This window comes from Apteryx rowi, unplaced genomic scaffold (assembly GCF_003343035.1).
Source record: "Apteryx rowi isolate R43461 unplaced genomic scaffold, aptRow1 scaffold_26, whole genome shotgun sequence".
Lineage (NCBI taxonomy): Eukaryota > Metazoa > Chordata > Aves > Apterygiformes > Apterygidae > Apteryx > Apteryx rowi.
This window is the reverse complement of record NW_020448974.1, coordinates 3,225,260-3,242,309: the sequence shown is the minus strand read 5'-3', so window position 1 is coordinate 3,242,309 and position 17,050 is coordinate 3,225,260. Positions and strand designations below refer to the sequence as shown.

At 39.3% G+C, this 17,050-nt stretch overlaps 1 protein-coding gene across 1 annotated transcript in view; it reads right to left on the bottom strand.

The window, feature by feature from the left end:
- ERN1 (endoplasmic reticulum to nucleus signaling 1) overlaps positions 1-17,050 on the bottom strand; it is a gene marked incomplete at its 5' end in the record, with an annotated part of 46,655 nt that overhangs the window by 3,766 nt on the left and 25,839 nt on the right. Inside the window, 18 exons of the mRNA XM_026067656.1 lie at positions 35-102; positions 328-451; positions 1,059-1,186; positions 1,666-1,813; positions 2,151-2,350; positions 2,953-3,052; positions 3,604-3,793; positions 4,129-4,219; positions 5,192-5,447; positions 6,064-6,255; positions 6,589-6,707; positions 8,137-8,299; positions 9,387-9,465; positions 10,077-10,338; positions 12,589-12,690; positions 13,580-13,702; positions 14,805-14,877; positions 16,541-16,613. Of these exons, the coding sequence (XP_025923441.1) occupies positions 35-102; positions 328-451; positions 1,059-1,186; positions 1,666-1,813; positions 2,151-2,350; positions 2,953-3,052; positions 3,604-3,793; positions 4,129-4,219; positions 5,192-5,447; positions 6,064-6,255; positions 6,589-6,707; positions 8,137-8,299; positions 9,387-9,465; positions 10,077-10,338; positions 12,589-12,690; positions 13,580-13,702; positions 14,805-14,877; positions 16,541-16,613 (2,491 nt within the window). The remainder of the gene's footprint in view (positions 1-34; positions 103-327; positions 452-1,058; positions 1,187-1,665; positions 1,814-2,150; positions 2,351-2,952; positions 3,053-3,603; positions 3,794-4,128; positions 4,220-5,191; positions 5,448-6,063; positions 6,256-6,588; positions 6,708-8,136; positions 8,300-9,386; positions 9,466-10,076; positions 10,339-12,588; positions 12,691-13,579; positions 13,703-14,804; positions 14,878-16,540; positions 16,614-17,050) is intronic.

Sequence of the window (17,050 nt, the reverse complement as noted above, 5' to 3'; positions counted from 1 at the left end):
GTCTCATTAAAGACACTTAGGATAAGTCCTTTACCTTATTTCTCATTGCCCTCAGAAGATCTCGTACTGAGCTTCCTTTATATGATCTGAATTTTCGAAGATCTGCAAAAAAAATTAAGGCTTTTTGTGCTTTGATGCTCTAAGTTGCTGGCCTCAAAAATAAGGTATGTGTGCCCACATTCATGTATATTTATAGATGTGTTTCATGTATATACACAAATACTTTGTTGACAAGTAAAGATCATGTGCTACAACTGAGACAAAGCTATCATTACTTTMCCATCCCTGCAAACAAGGAAAAACACTGATGGAATAAAATCTCATTACCTGTCTGAAGAGGAACAGTGATGTGCTCTCTCCAGTCCATTTTTACCACCTCTCTTCCTCCTCTTTCTAATTGCTTGACGATTGGACCATCTAAAGATTCTTTCTCTATCCGGTCACTAACATCCTGGAAGAGACATTCAGGTTCTTATTAGTTTTGCTTCCAAACTTTTCCTGACAATTTAAAATCACTTCTTCTGGCCAATTACAGCATGTCTTGATAGTGGAGGTAGAATTCTACTTCATGACAAAGTACAATGCAATGGGTTATGCTTGGGAGTAGGAGAGAGAAGCTTCTGAGATGATATTTCACCATCTATCTGCCAAAGTGTTTGGATTGCAGAGTAGAAGATAAAACTGAAAAGATCCTCAAGTCATCAGCCAGTTCCCACCACAAATCAGGATTAACTACGCATGTTCACCACAGTGGTCTACCCTGTTCTTAAAAAAACCTGCCTGGCAAAGTGGCCCAGTGCATTGCTATCCTAACTACTAAAGACTTTCCTCACTCAAATTTAAGTTGATAACATTGTGTTTTAGCCCCACTATATGTGATCCTCTGTAAGACTGAACCATTTCCTTGAAGATACCACCTAGATATTAAAACTTTGCTGCTTCGTTCCTCACAGTAAGGTTGTGGATTCTACTTCCAGCATCCACAAAGCTAGGAGAGACTGAATTAAAGATCTGAAAAATGCCTAGAACTGAAAGGATTGAAAACAGTCAAGACAAACCTGAAAAAACTGGAGCTGTTTTTCTAAACTCCAAAAGAATGGGTGTTTTAGCACACAGCTGGCAGACGGACGTTTCTGAGGGTCCATGTTTATCATTTGCTCTATTAAATCACGAGCAACTATGTCTTCTGCAAGGAAAAGGGTGATAATTCATAGGCTGTACGGAAAACTAATGTTTTGTATCTTTATGATGTTCTCTACTACTTTCAATACAATCCTGAATGCTTGGCCACACTAGCTCAAGTACCACCCTCATATATACACTGTACAATCACCAGGAAGTCCATAGTGTTGAACTAGTGCAAGTATGAAGATCAAAGTTCAGCTCTTTCCTACCCCTTAAATACATGAAATAAATAACTCTAGAGCAGTCAAGGCTGCAGGGCTCAAAATTTTGTATCACTTATATGTTTTGGGGCAGTAATTTCAAGACCTTTAAGAGCTTCTAACTTTTCTGTGGGAGTGCCTAAGTATAATAGTATAATTTTCACCATTACCCATTTGGGGGATCACTGTGGTTCATAATTTTTCTGTTGTTTCTATTGTTTATTTTACCACCCACTGAAACTTCTCTAAACTCTTGTAGCACTTCTTTATGTTTTCTTACCATGTCTCTCTGCATTTAAAGAGTCCAGGCTGTATGCACCAAGCAGAATGTTGGCTTGCCTCTGTAGAGATTTGCCAAAGGGATGACTGCCTTCAGATACCACATAATAAAAGACGCAGCCAGCTGAAAAGATGTCCACAGTATATGTCTGCAAATAAATAATCTTTCATAGCAATAACACATTTTTATTTTTTTTCCCCCTCATGAAGAGTTTGGGCCATCATCACAAGGTGGTTATTTGTGCATCTATAGGCAGAAAACTTTCCAGAATCACATTTTGCTATATGAAACTTGTAAGTAATTGAAAAAAATCGCTATATAAAAATATATGTATATATTGCACCATTGTTAATTTAGTTGCAAGCTAGCATGAATGCACAGGCATCCAACACTAGTATCTTTCTTTTACTGTGCCCATGTAGCACCCCACTTGCCCTGCATTGTGCTTTCTTCTCCCAGGAGGAGCCTGAAAGGTGGTGACTTACAGGGTTCTCTTTGCAGTCTTCACTCAGCATCTCTGGGGCGATCCACCCTTCGGTGCCTGGCACGCCCGACCGGCGGCTGAAGCTGTGCCTGCCCACTGCCAGCTTCTTGCACAGGCCGAAGTCTGAAATCATGGCTTTGACTTTCCCATGGGCATTAGGCATCGAGATGAGGATGTTATGGGGCTTCAGGTCCCTGTGGACTATTACAAACACTGGCTTATTCCCTCTAGGCAATCCCCATGATATATGTAAACCTTTAATGTGTTTGCACCGTGGTCTTCTCACAAGGCTGAACYGCTTTTTGTTAAATCAAGGTCTTAACCTCCCTCTCTCTCTTGTCTTTGGTAGAGGCTCATCACATACTCTTCAGTCACCATTCTCTGCACCAAAAACGCAGAGCCCTGAACAAACGGTAACAACTAGCTTTAATACTCTAGTCAGCAGTTTTATAGGCAGAAAGTCACTGTGTCAAACAAGTGCTAGAACAAAAACTACGGTCTGCTGTCAACATAAGGTCTTAGCCACAAGGCTCTGTGCTACTCTGAAAACAGTATCCCAGAGCAGAATCATAAGAGGAATGTGAAAAGGATGAGAAGAGGGAAGGGAGGAAGGAAAAGATGGAGGGAGGGAAAAAAGCACACGTGTGCATGCGTGTGGAGGGGGGGTGGGGAGGAGGAGAACAGAGGTGCTAGAACTCTCTTCACAGATTAAATGAGCAAGCTCCCAGCACCAGAGCAGCTTATCTTCTTATAGTTAAGAAAATGTACCATCTGCAGCTCATACTGAAACAAGTTATTCGTACCAATACTGAGGGAGTGCAGGTAAGCAAGACCAGATGTCGTCTGTTGCAGGAGAGCGATGGGTTGTAAGCCATGGTGACTGAAGGCCTTCTGCTCAACGTACTATAAATCACAACAGAAAGACAGATGATAAAGCTACAACAATGCTTATCATTAGCCTCTGCATAGATAATAAGCTTACCAAAAAAAAAAAAAAAAGCATTAAACGAGGAAAATTGCAGGCAGTCTAATGCTAGCTGGCTACATGCTTGCAAGAGCCATTTTGCTCTGAAAAGATGATTGCTATAACATCAATCAGAGCTAGAATTCTACATATCACTGTGATATCACTGTGCCTCCAGAAGCAACAGTGTAGGAGGACTTCAAAGTGCTTCCGATGGTAGGAGAGGCAGGATGGCTAAAAGAGAGTCCTTCACGGGAAGGAAAATGAAAGGACAGGAGTGTCTGGCCTTTGAGCAGTACATGGTTGGGAAAATATTTCTGAGAACACCACTGTTTGTTGTAGGAATATATAACTGTCACACARGTGATGGCGAGAATACCTGGAACATCTCCTGTGGCAGACACTTCGACAACATAAGCTAAGGAAAATGAAAGGCCTTCCAGTGAGAAGACTCTCACAGGTTCTTTAGGTTTGTTAAGTGACCCATCACCTCCTGTAAGGTGGCAGCACACAGCTCAATGGCTATGTACTGGAACTGCCGGTCCTTCTCTGTGCAGAAATAGCGGATCACATTAGGATGCTCGTCTGACTCTCGCAGCAGCTGCACTTCACGGTCTGCAAAGCTGAAGCACTCGGGGAGAATTCTTTTCACTGCAACATCTCGGTTATCAAATGTCCCCCTGCAGACAGGAAACAACATAAACCTTTTAGACTCTCTCTATACAAAGCAGGTAGGCAAGTGACAACAGAAGACATTTTACAGAGGCATATTAAAAAAGCATTCCCATGCTGGAAACATCTATTTTGTCATTAAACCTTTATTTACTAAATATTTCCAAGGGAAAGATTTTTGCTAGTGAAGAAACATTGCAGGAAAATATTCCAGACACACTCAATATACTTTAAAATTTCCATTTCTGTTCACATTAAATAAGTATTTTTAAAAAAGAAAATCCTAATGCAAATAAGATACTAATTGATCAATTTAAAGCTGAATGCATATATCGTTTTCTACCTGTAAACAATTGTTCCTTCAGCTCCATGTCCCAATACATCTTTTGGGTTAAATGATATCTTGCCAACCATCACTCTGTTTGTATCTTCATCTGAACAGAAACCAAGAAACAGGACTGTTTTRGGATGGAAAAAGCCAGCCTTCTGCGATTGTGCATCCTTCTAGGCCAGGATGTAAAAATCCTTTTGCTCACATTTAAATTCACAATACATATGATCAAAACAAATGAACATCTGCATTTTGGTACTTATGTTGAACCAGCAAATATTTACAGGTGACCAAATAATCCAACACATTCAAACACAAGCTGTACAGACCACCTGAGATAACTGACAGTCTGGAAAGGTCATGCCTCAGACAGTACAAGAAACCAGTGGGTCTCAGCAGACAAACTCTTTCTAGTTTAGAGATGCTTGAGTGAATTTAGGAAATGCAAAATGACAGTTACAGAAAGTGGGTTTACTGGCAGGTCGCCTGGATAGCCTTTGAAGCGACAAAAGAGCACACACGAGGTCAGGCAGTACAGCAAACCAGATTCCATAATTCTTAGTTCTTGATTCCCATTAATGATAATAATACATATTTTTATTTAAAGGAATTATTGTACACTGGTGTCTGAACTTTGGCTGCCATTTTATTTTCTATGTGCAGATGAATGTCACAGTTTACTCAGGAAAACCATATAATGAAGTTTAGCAGAAGAAGTAGGCCTGAGGTGGACAAGACTGTTGGTTCTTATTGGTGGGGGAGAGGGGTAGTGGTGGAAATTCACCTCTCCCTGGAATGGCTACAGATGATAAGAACATACCCCCCAGACAACATAAAATCACATGGCAATTATTATCTGGTATCTTCTAAAGCAAATATTTCTGCTCAAACAGAATCAGGACATGACACATCTGCCTACTGTTTTGCAAAACCTCAAACTAAATGAGCATGATGGTCCTTTTTCAGCTTTGTGATCTATGCGGTATCATAAGTTTTTTTAACTGTTTGCTACATTACCATACAAGTTGGAGAAATACAGTGAAACTCAAAATGAAAGACACTAGATCAACTTTACCTCCCTCTTCTTGCTCAGTGGAAAGACAGCTCCCAACATCAGACGTGGAGATATTGGAATACGCAGAATGGTTTGACGCTCTGGGGGACAGATTTGGTGTGCTGGTAGCTGAGCTCTCTGTCCGTACGTAGGAGGCGTCCAAGAAATCCGCTTCTGGCGACAGATCGCTGGGAGCACTGAAGGGCAGCTGTTGTTGCTGCAAGAGCTGTATCTTCTCCTCCAGCTGATGCTGTCTCTGTTGCTGCTGATGTACACTCTGTGAGAGAGGAGAGAGGACCTCAATTCCACAAGCGAAGGCGTTTCTCATAGTCATGTCACACAAGGGAACTCTGCAGCTATGAGGGCAGGTACATCTAGAAGGTAGGGGAGATTTTTCATGTTACCACACTAGCAGTAGGCTGCAGAACTGAAGGGGCTTTCACTCATGTTCTCAATTTCATTGTGAGCTCTCAGAGCAAAGCTGAGAAATCAGACCAGTTGGTTAATATGGCAAAAGCTGACTGTTACTAGGTGTCTTCACACCACGGAAGGATAAAGGGGTCCAAAAGCCAGAAAACCCGATAGAGGTTCAGGTGAGGAAGGGAGGAGTGAAGCCAATGGTGTTAAAATCATGTCCATGAAAAGAGTAACGCATATAAAAAACAGAATTAGTGGAACGTACAAAAAAATCTCAAAAATTGGCACATATGCCAGAGAAATCAGTCATGTCATATATACAGCACCTACTACCCACTGCATATCTGGGAATTATCAAGGAGGAAAGAGCCCTGTAGGGGGTTATTTCCTAACCCCTGAATCATTTCTAGGCTAAGCTGTAAAATGTTACCATCTCTCCCAGAACTCACAAAAACATCAAGCTAAGTCAGCATTACCATTGGATACGTGATGATAAAAGCCACCCAGCCCACAAGCAGGAAAGTGCTGAGAATGATCGTGGCCATGTCTTTCAACATAGAGTCTACAGGAGCCTCTGGCCGAGGGATAGGCCGAGCAGGTTTCTCCTCAATATCCTTTGGAATAGCCGGAGGCACTTCTGTTGAGGAACCTTCAACTATGTCAATAACCTAAGAGGCAGGAAAAAGCTCTGTTAGTTCAATGTCTTCATGGATAATAGACAGTATATGCTAGCCTGTCTGTTAAATCATTTTTAATAGTTTCTAATCCTACCAAAGTCAAAGAAAGCTGTGCTTGTGGAAGAAAAGCAGATGAAAGCCCTAATTCTGAAATAAGGAATGATACATTATGATACCAGTGATACTACATGTCAAGTACATGAAAATACTGCCACAAAAATGTGAAGTAATTCCATGTAGCTTTTCTTCCAACTCCTTCCCCAATTTCCACTCTTTCTCCTTATTCTTCAATCGACCAGTAAGATGATGATTATCATCACAAACCTCTTCAATAGTGGCTTTATCAGAGTCAGCTGGGATCACATTTTCAGGCCTTTTAGGTAAGTTGCTTGGGAATTTCTCCAGGATCTTTGTAGGGGCAGACAATGGTGTTTCATGGTGCCCTTTAAATAAAAAACATTCGTTGAAATTTAAAAATTGTCCCTTTTTACGAAAGTTATCCCTTCATTTCAGCATCTTTGCTGAACAGCATACATAAAGCTGATTTTAAAAAAGCTTGAGAACATCGCAGTATAAGAACTCAAACATTTTTTCTTCTGTTGTGCCCMTACAGTCACAGATCTCCTTCATGGTATAGTGACCTCAAGCCTGAACAACTCTGTGCTCAAGCACTGGCTGTGGATTTAGTTTCTGAGGTCTCTGTGACCATCTGAGGAACACGCACTGGAATGCTTCCTAGCCGCCTCACTTTCAAGTTAGTTTTACTTTGTGATGTGGCCTTGAGGGCAAAGATCATGTTCCAGGGCCTAAACGATTCTGAACAGAACGGATTATGCTGCGCACGAAGGAAGCAAGAATTGAATCAAGACTTAGATGCAATTGCTCCTCATGCTCCTTCGGCCTGTGCCGCTAACATGAGAGGAGGGAGACGCTGCCGTACTCCCAGCTTTTGTAACTGGAGTAGACAGAGGAAGACACCTGCTCCTGGATACAGCAGGGCAGAAAAAGGAGGGCAGAGACTCAGGGCCAGGGTCACTGAGCAGAGAGGGCTGGGGATGAGTCAGAACTGTTTAACGAGAGGCTGCTTTGCTTACTGTGAGAGCTGAACAGTATAAAACAAACAAGGAAGGGACTACAGAAAGGCAGTGGTTAAGGCAGCTGAAAGTTACATCCCTGCCACAGAGATCATACAGCATATGATATATTACTTAATTATAAAATTTACATCATTTAAAACAACTGAACCACAGATTGTTCTTCATTTTTGGAGAAAAACTGTAAACACCCTGAAAAAACAGTTTCTAAATTTGGGGATTTGGGACACACAAAATGGGCTGACATTTTATTAATAAAAGCTTTAACATCTGTGCCTTAATGCCCCATTTGTAAAATGGAGAAAACATTACCCTCTGATCCATATGGCAAGAATTAAGGTAATATTATGCATGATTAAAATGTCCAACAGAATTAAAGAACCAGAATACAATACATAAATAATAAACTAAATAAATTTTTACTCTTCTCTGGATGAAGGAGCAAAATACATATTAAACAGCTTTCCATATATTGAGCAGAGCACTCTTCATCCTATGCAAGGGATAAAGCAGGGGCCTTGGAAAAAAAAGTATGTGGTTGTTTACTTACGGACATTACTGCAATTCATATGCAAAAGAGGAGGAATTAATATTGCACATAGAACGATTACTAGAATTCAGTAATTGCTGGGCACTTGACTTCAGGTAGTCGTTTGAGCTGCGCTTTACAACAGTTCAGAAACAGCTCTGAGGTGTGAATTATAACCGTCTGTCCACCAGATGGCAATGCAATACTGCGGGAGATGCAGACAAGGGCCGAGCGAGGGACCGCGGATACCTATTAGAAGCCAGTCGTTCCAATAGTTGAGTTTGTTCTTTTCTTTCAGTCTGCCTGAAAACTTTAAATCCGTACTGGGGGCGATAACACACTCGCCACTGTCTTCAATTGTGACTCCTTCTGTTTTCGGACCCTCTAGTAGGGGTATGGCACTGCCGCGGGGCTAGAAAAGAGACCTATTGTTACAATTGATGAAGCACTGTGTCTCTATAATATTTAAGAAACCAAGTAAGTAAAAAATGTAGGTCAGAATGGATGGACAAGCAAAAATTATATATTGGCAGCAAAATGACTGAAAGTAAATACTGCTTCCGTTATACCCTCAGCCACTGCTCAGACAACCTTGGACATTAGACCTATTTCCCTTCTAAGTTACAAGTTGCCTAGGAGATGAGATTACTCTCTCTTTTTTTTAGAAAAGTGAAACAGGATCTTTATTTCCTACCTGGAAAGCTACAGGGTGAACAAAACAAAAATACAGTGCAGTCTCCTACGTAGGGGAAGTTACTTTGATGATGGCAATTTTATCATCATTAACCACAATGCACCAACAATAGCACAAAGCAACCTCTGGTCCACTCCGTTAAGCTTGCCTGGCACAATTCCTGATGAGCTACAGTTATGTCTTTGCAGCATTTGAAAAGCTTCCTGAAATATGGTCATACATTCTAAGGCTGTTAATTGTTTCATCCAATATTCAATTTGTCATGCATTTCTCAAAAGCAATTTGCAATTTTAGAAAAGATTTCTGTAGAGCTTCTACAGCCTTCAGTGTTTTATTTTTTTTGGATCTCTTTTCAGGTATCAGATCAAATTTGTTTGAGTACAGGTCCAGCTTATAACATGTAATATTTTGTCTTTCATTAGAAGACAGAATAGTGTATTTATAAAACCGTTTTATTTAGGAATGCATATCATGATTTAACAAAACAAGTCTCCAAATTCCACATGCAATCAAAATATTCCTGTTCTTGCTGCACTGTGGCCAGTTCTCAAAGAAATTAGTTCATTATGTGATTACTGGACTTTAGAATAATTCTGTACATTTTGATAAAAGTATGTTCCAGTTTCTTTCTGCATCTCTGTCACTCAAAACAGACTTTTTTTTGGCTATCACAAGGCTCTTTTTTTTTTTTTAATCTTKTGTATGTTTCCATTTTACCTTTTTTTTTTTTTTTAATGGAAAGATACTAATTCTGTGAAGGGACTTTTCAGAAAGTGTCATTCAGTTCTGGCAGCTCCATACTTACCACGACAGTTACTCCTTCATGCACCATTGATGGCGATGCATACAAACTTGTGGAATATTTTCCTACATATAGAGTTGGTCTAGGAAAAAAACAATACATGTTAAGAGAGAAATAGTCAAATGCACGTTCCACATTCTTAGCTAAAATCTTGGCAGCACAATCCTTCAGAAATAATGCATGAGTTTCCAAAATCATCAATATTTATTTCTTGAAAAGACTGGATCTATAAATTCTTTTTAAGCACTGCTGTACTATCAAGCCATTCTGTTTAATTATGAAAGCCTTGTTAATTGAGCACTTACATCACAACTACTCATTTGACATAACTCAATTCCTATTTCTGCATTATTCAGTAAGTGATATTTACCAAAATGCTATGCACCTAAATGAAATATTCCACATTATAAAAACTATTCCTTTATTAATTCAACACAAAACACCTACTCATCTGACAGAAGTTACGAATATACACCTGCTAAATTTCTGATAGTTTTTTTGTCTCCTCCTTTAAAGAGTAAAAGGACAAATACAACATACAATAAAGGCTGGAGAGCTAGGGCTGCTTTTATGTATTCTTTCCACCATCTTGAAACTTGTAGAACAATCATTAAATGTATGAATGTAAATAAGGTTTTAATGACAAAGCCCTGTCAAATAGACGGTGAGAACAACAGGAATATTCATGCTCACGTTAATTTGCTCTTGGTCTCTGTTTCCTTTGGGAAAGGATATTTCCACTTGGTAATGTGTCCAACCTCCCCAGACATGAACGTCAAGTAGCGCAGAGTTTCTATCCCCACGTTTGTGTGCATTACTTTCCGTAATCCTTCACGTTGCCAGATGTAAAAAGCTACCACAGGAGAAGCATAATTCTGAATCCACAGTACGTCCCCAGACTCACTGTCCACGGTGACCACCAGCCCATCTCCGTTAGACACAAAGTGAGACATTTCTACAATATACAAATACACAGGAGGTTATCTGGATTGCTGTTTACATGCAACTTTAATAATACATATTAGCAGCTCAAGCCTTGTGTTAACTAAGTAGTCTATTATATCTTATACTGCCAAAAGGGTAGCTAATCAGCGACTCAGTTGTCAGTTAGACTGATAAAAAAATCAGTTCTCTCACACCATCAGGAAGTATATTCTATGCATTTAGTTCATGTCTTCAGTATGTAACAACAAGGATTTACAGATCTCACTGGACTAAACCTGCAGATTAATTAACATATAAATCACACCATTGTCACAAGCTGAAAGGGGAGCCTTCGTGGGTGACTGAGAAGTCCCTTGCAAACGGCTGCAAGCTCATCCATATTTGTTCAGTGTCCAGATGCAGGAGACTCGGTGTCTGCCGCGAGAGCAGCGAGTCTCCTGCAGACTTGCTCTGTGCTCAGTACCTACAAAAGCAAACGTAGGCAGCCCATGCACACTCCATTTTGATCAACCTCGCTTAGTGGTAATTCGAATGTAGAAGATCAACTGAAGTGTTCAAGATACAAAGATAAAACCCAGTGTCACGTATTATTTAGTGTTCATTATTCCAGATCCTGAGAGAAGGTAACGTTTGTTTGACAGAGCACTGGAACAGGTTGCCCAGAGAGGTGGTGGAGTCTCCTTCTCTGGAGATATTCAAAACGCGCCTGGATGCAATCCTGTGCAACGTGCTCTAGGTGACCCTGCTTGAGCAGGGGGGTTGGACTAGATGATCTCCAGAGGTCCCTTCCAACCTCAGTGATTCTGTGATTCTGTGATTCTTGTTTTTTAAAAAAAGTTCCAACAGTAAGAAAGGAAATGCAATTCTACTCTGTAACAAAGGTTTGCCTTAATGTAAGGGCATGTTTTATCTGTGCAATAGTTCCGTCATGTGGCAAAATATCTACTAGGAATCAGAATCAGAAGCTTTCTACTTTTTATTTTTATCTCATTGACCTGACATACAATTCTATTTTTAAACATAAATTGCATTTTTATAGGCACTAGACCTGGACTCAGCTGTAATGACCTAGCCCTGAAATTTAAGAGTTAACTCTTCAGGACTCCCCTTTCCACTTAAGAGCTTTAAATAAAAATGATCTGCAGCAATGCTATTTACTCAGCACTTAAACCACAAGCAGTGAATGCTAGGTAGATTACACCATCTTCTTTTTAATTAACAGGTTGAACCTCTACTTTAAATGCAAAATAACTCAATTTTATACAACCATGAATAGTGTTTCCTTAATTAATGTTACTAATTTTGATGTTAGTATGCATACATTTTTACTATCATAATAAAAACGCATGTTGGAATTCTCAGATGGGATAAAGATCACTGCTGTTCACTATTATCAACACTAATATAATTTGCATTCTTTCTGCAGCACCCAGCTGGTAAGCACAACTATTGCAAACATGATTTAAGCTTCTCAAAGTCTGCAGGAGGGAACGTTTGCCCCCCTTTTACAGACTTGGAAACTGAAACACTGAAAGACCTCCAAAATCACACAGAGTATTTAGGGTGAAGCCACGTGACCACCTCTTCCTTTAGGAGACAAGTTCAATGCATGGAACCTATTGAGCATTCAGATCTATGAAGACACTCTAGGATTAAGCGACTGAAAAAAATTCTTTTGTTCCCCCTTTTGCAGAACAAAATAAACAAAGAAAAGTCCCTTCTCCAAGTTTCCTCTTAGAGCATCAGAGCAAGTGAAACCTATTGCTTCCTGCACTTCCAACCCATCACAGGAATCCCAGTACTTCCTTACGAGCCAATTCCTGTAAATCCATATTCTGTGCTGCCCCCCAAACTGCCAGGACCCTTATTACAAAGCAGGGAGGTTCCTTTCTGGGTGGACTCAGATCTCTTGTTCCAGCAACACATGCCAACAGCCTGGAACCATGCGCAGCCTGGGCAAAATAACAGACAACTCTGGAGTGCGTGCAACAATTTTTTTCTAATTGCACACAGTAGCTTAGGTTTGTCTTCTCTCCTGCCATTTTTCGCTAAATTTCTAAGTGTCATATCTTCAGGATCTGTACCTTGAGTTTAGCTGAATTGAGTTTAGCTGAAACTAGCCAACAGGCTCAAGGTATTAAGGTACAAAAATCAAAGAGACAGCCTGACCTATTAATTATAGAAAAAGTCAGAATATTTTTCTTGTATGCAAAACCTATGACCAATACGTGAAAATTTAAGACAGCAATTGAATTCTTACTGTATTTTATGTCTTCATCAGGCAGAGTAGCTGCATAATCAAAATAGGTGGCATTCCATCGCAGCTCCTTCTTCTTAGTGTCATACATTGTGATCGTGTACTCTGTTAAAAAATATACAGTCTGTGAAGCAAAAAAACCTATGAGAGAATAGAATCAATCGCCTCAAATGTGACACTCCTCAAAACACCACACACACTACATAATGCTGTCTGCATTTCATTTTCCTAACATCATGATAAACAAACATCTCATAGATGTTAAAGGTAATACCCAATCCACTCATATACTGATCTACAGGAACCTCAGAACAAGAGAAGCCCAGCAGGCAGTTACTGCCCATGTTACCAGAATTTTGTTTTTCTGCGTGACTTCTTCTGATGTACTCTATTTTATTTACAAGTTTCCAAACCATGCACTCTAAAATTCAATATTTATGTTCTGTAACTGAGCTGGCACACTTAAGAATATTTAAAGAACACATTCATGTAAAGGTTAAAGACTAAGTCTGTAAGACTAATTCCTTTTTGCTAGTCAACACCTATATATTGATTCCTGGTCTAATTTAATAGTTATTTAGAATAATGCATTTGTATTTTCAGTGAATATGCTGTATCTCCATTTTGCTTAAACTGTTTTTTATGATTATGTTACAGATGCAAACTTAGGCTCTCAGCTGCTAGTGGAATGCATAACTAAATAAGGATAATATAAATGCCACTTAGTCAACAAGAAGAATAGTGGAACGCGTCTACTCCCAGCATTTAAAAAAAACAGTATCTTTCCACTGCTATGAAGAGTTAATAAATTTTCTGTGTACAGTCTAAAATCATCATTTACAGAAGATATTCGAAGAAATTAAGTAAATTTGAAAACCTGAACTGATCAAAGTCATTTGTTACGATTCTAAACCTAAAAAAAAATCCCACCCAACAACAAAAAAGAAAACAAGAACCTTTCTTCTAAGCTGCAGAAAAAAAAAAAGCATATGACCTGTTCTCCCAAGATACAGGAGGGATGTTGATGGGCAAAGGCTTTCCGCAAATGAAGAAGTCAAAGTTTGCTGTTTCTCCCCAGTCATGAGGTCGATCACGTACCAAATATCCTGCTTTTTACCTGCAACCATCATTTAAGCAACATTACCATTCAGTTGGAAATTTGTATTTCCATCAAGCTTTCTGGTCTTTTTTTTCTTTAGTAAGCTTATGAACTTAATATGAATAAAGCATTTTTAATAAAATAATTTCTCACAATTAACCTTCATCATTTGGCACTACTGGTCAATCCCAAATATTGACAAGAACAACTAAATATAATATTCTGAATAAGTACTGTAAGATAAAATATTTTTCCATACCAATAATAACTAACACACAGAGAATTCTGAGTGTGAAAGATCTTGTGAGCTAGCAGAAGAGGCAACTGAGGTGCTACTGTTGAAGGACAGTAAGGGGAAAGAAATTATGAGAGTCTACACATTTCAAATTGATTAAGGATTGTAATCCYTACGTCCGACTCTAGACTATCCATGAGCCACAGCCTTTAATATTTGTTTGATTCTGAAGTGTATGTGTTCATTTTAGAAGCTTCGAATAGTCATTTTCAACCCCTTCACTAGAGAGATACAAAGTGGAGAACCAGAAGCAGGTATTGGCCCTTCAGCAGATAGGAAAAGAGTACTAAATTCATCCGGATCCCTCTAACATCTCCTGTTGTCACAAGTAGTAACTGCCCTTCCTTCTCCCTTTCTCCCCACAACTCCATCTGACATTATGAATGAGTCAGGACAGTTAGCCATAAATTTGTTATCACCTGTAGTACAGGCAAACTGATTGGATCTCATATAATGGCACGTGTGCAACCCTGGTGCAACTGGATTTCTAATTTAATGGTAATTGTACTATAGGCAGTCAAGGACATTTACAAGCACGAGAAGATTTTAAGAGAAATCACTTTTTGTTGAGAAAGAAATCAAAAAACCCACACAGACTATTCACTGCTTAGAAAAGCTATTCTCTCCCTCAGGAAAAGTAGGTGGCTTTTTATCTTCACACAGCAACTCAGCTCTGTGTTCATCAGATTCTCTGACATCAGAAAGCTTCATGAAAGACTACAATTAATACCCCCAAAATAGAGTATTTCCATGCACTCTGTCTGGGGCTCTCTACCTATTCTAGTTGCTGAGCATTTTACAATCTAAGATTAAATTTGAGCTCACCCATGTACAGGATCCCATCTGAACTGCGACAGGGAGATGCCTGCACCAGCTCCGGGATAGTAAATGGAAGTTTCTGGTGGCGGGAGAAAAACAAAGGCTTATTTAAATTGGTTCAATGGTCTTTGCTTTTGTTCACAGAAAAGGGTGGCCAGAAAACTTCAGAAATCTCCAATGACAGTTTTTTATTATTTGTTTGTATTACTGCAGTGCCCAAGAACCCAAAATTTCAGGTCAAGACCCTGCTGTGCAAACACAGGACAGAGAGAAGTCTGTCTCAATGAGTTTATAACACATGAGAAATGCATGTGGAATGGAAGAACTGCTTGCAGCAGAGGGGTTTGGAGGCCAAGATGCTGCAGTTTTATTTTACAGTCTACCATGATCATTCAGAAACTAAGCTTCAACATGTCATGGTTTAAGGGCCTCACCTGTAACACATATAAAATGTTTCTCTGCAGGGCTATACAGTAACTTTTATAAAGGCCAGATGGGAGGGCTGAGAGGGTGAAGCAGGCATCTCTGACTATGGAGTTCTTGAGATACAGCCAAGCCTGTATCTCATCTACACACTGGGCGAACATCCTTGCTAAGTTTTAAGAGGCTTTTATCAGGACGAGGTTAGAGGATACTAAGGGACAGGCTGCACCAACACTAAACATCAGGCCTTTACTAAATTTACTTAAATTTACTAAACTTACTCCACTCTGATCTAAAAATTTTATAACAGTGTCCAACCGGAAATATTTTACTTTAATTCAAAAAGAGGGAGATTATCAGAAGGGAAACTTGGTGATTCAAATAGATTGCTACTTCCTGGATTCACCAGGGAAGAGAACCAACAATAATTTTGCAAATTATGATGGTGTATCTAGCTGTACTTGGGGTGACAGGAGGTGAAAGTGGTGAGTAGACACTAAAAYATTTAACAATATTAAAGTTCTTAAAGGAAGTCACAGCAGCTGCCAGAGGAAAGAAACTTGTGGGAAGCCGAACATTTTATCTGAGTTTCATCACAAAATTTGAAAATAAAAGTCAAACATTAGCTAACATCTGTGGGTTACATGTATTGGTGACTATTTTGAAAAGGTTGAGCACTTCTGTCTGCTTACTAAATCCTATAATGACATCTCCTAAAGGCATTAGCACAGAATGTATATTTACCATGTTTTTTTGCAGATAGTTTTAGCAAATTAAGTATTTGGGGGACAGGGACATATCTGATTCGTGTTATTCTGGGCACAGCTTTCCCATCAGGTAGTACAGAGATTATTCAGTATTTGGATTATGCCACAGAAATGTTATTTGTCATCACCGTTATTTTAACAAGTTCTAGAAAAACAGTACAAGTGGACAGAACAAATATGTCTGCTGCTGATACTTTCAATCCAAAATCATTTCCTGATGGTCACAAGAAAGGTGGTAACTTTTCCCTCTTATAAAGTATGTTTTCACTCTGCAAAGCTGCCAGCAACACAGTGGAGGATGTTGTCATTCCCAAGAACATGTATCCTAACACTGGCACAGGCAACAGAGGCTGCTTTTCGGCTAGTGTGATCAAGCTTTTCCAAGGAACTGGTACTCTTCCCGTAAGCAGTACAAAAACAGAGACAGCCTGCAAAACGTCACAGTACTGTTAAGAAGCAGGAAGTTCCCTTGGGCACATATCCTTTGTGAGAGTCTGATTAAGGCACTCGTCTAAAAATTATCAGAGAAGAGAATTTGCAAAATATACTTACAGTCAAGCCTTCATTATTCTTGCCACCGAGCGTATACAAACTGCCATCATTTGGGTCTGGAAGAAATGCTGGCCTAGGATTTAAGCAGTTAAAACAGATAAAACAACAACTGTGCTTCTCAGAGAACAGGAAAGCAACTATGGGCAGTATCTGCCTTCTGAAGAAAGCTTTTTGGCTTTGTACTGTCCATTTTTTGAGGTTTCATTTAACTGCAATTCTAAAGAAAACTGATAAAATGAAAAAGTTTCAGACCTGATGTAACATGAGATTACTAACACACTTGAAAAGTCAAACCTCCAAACACGCTGAGCAATCAATCCCTTGGGTGAAAGCTTTTAAACAAGATCTGTGTGTTTTTAAAATGCCACAGAACTAAACAACAAAAACCAAAGAACAGAAAGCATAAGGAAAGCAAGGGACAATAAAAAAAGTTGCCAGAATTCAGTAAATTTGAGAGGTAAAGGCAACCTCCACCCAAACGACATAATAATAAAAAAAAAAAAAAAAAAA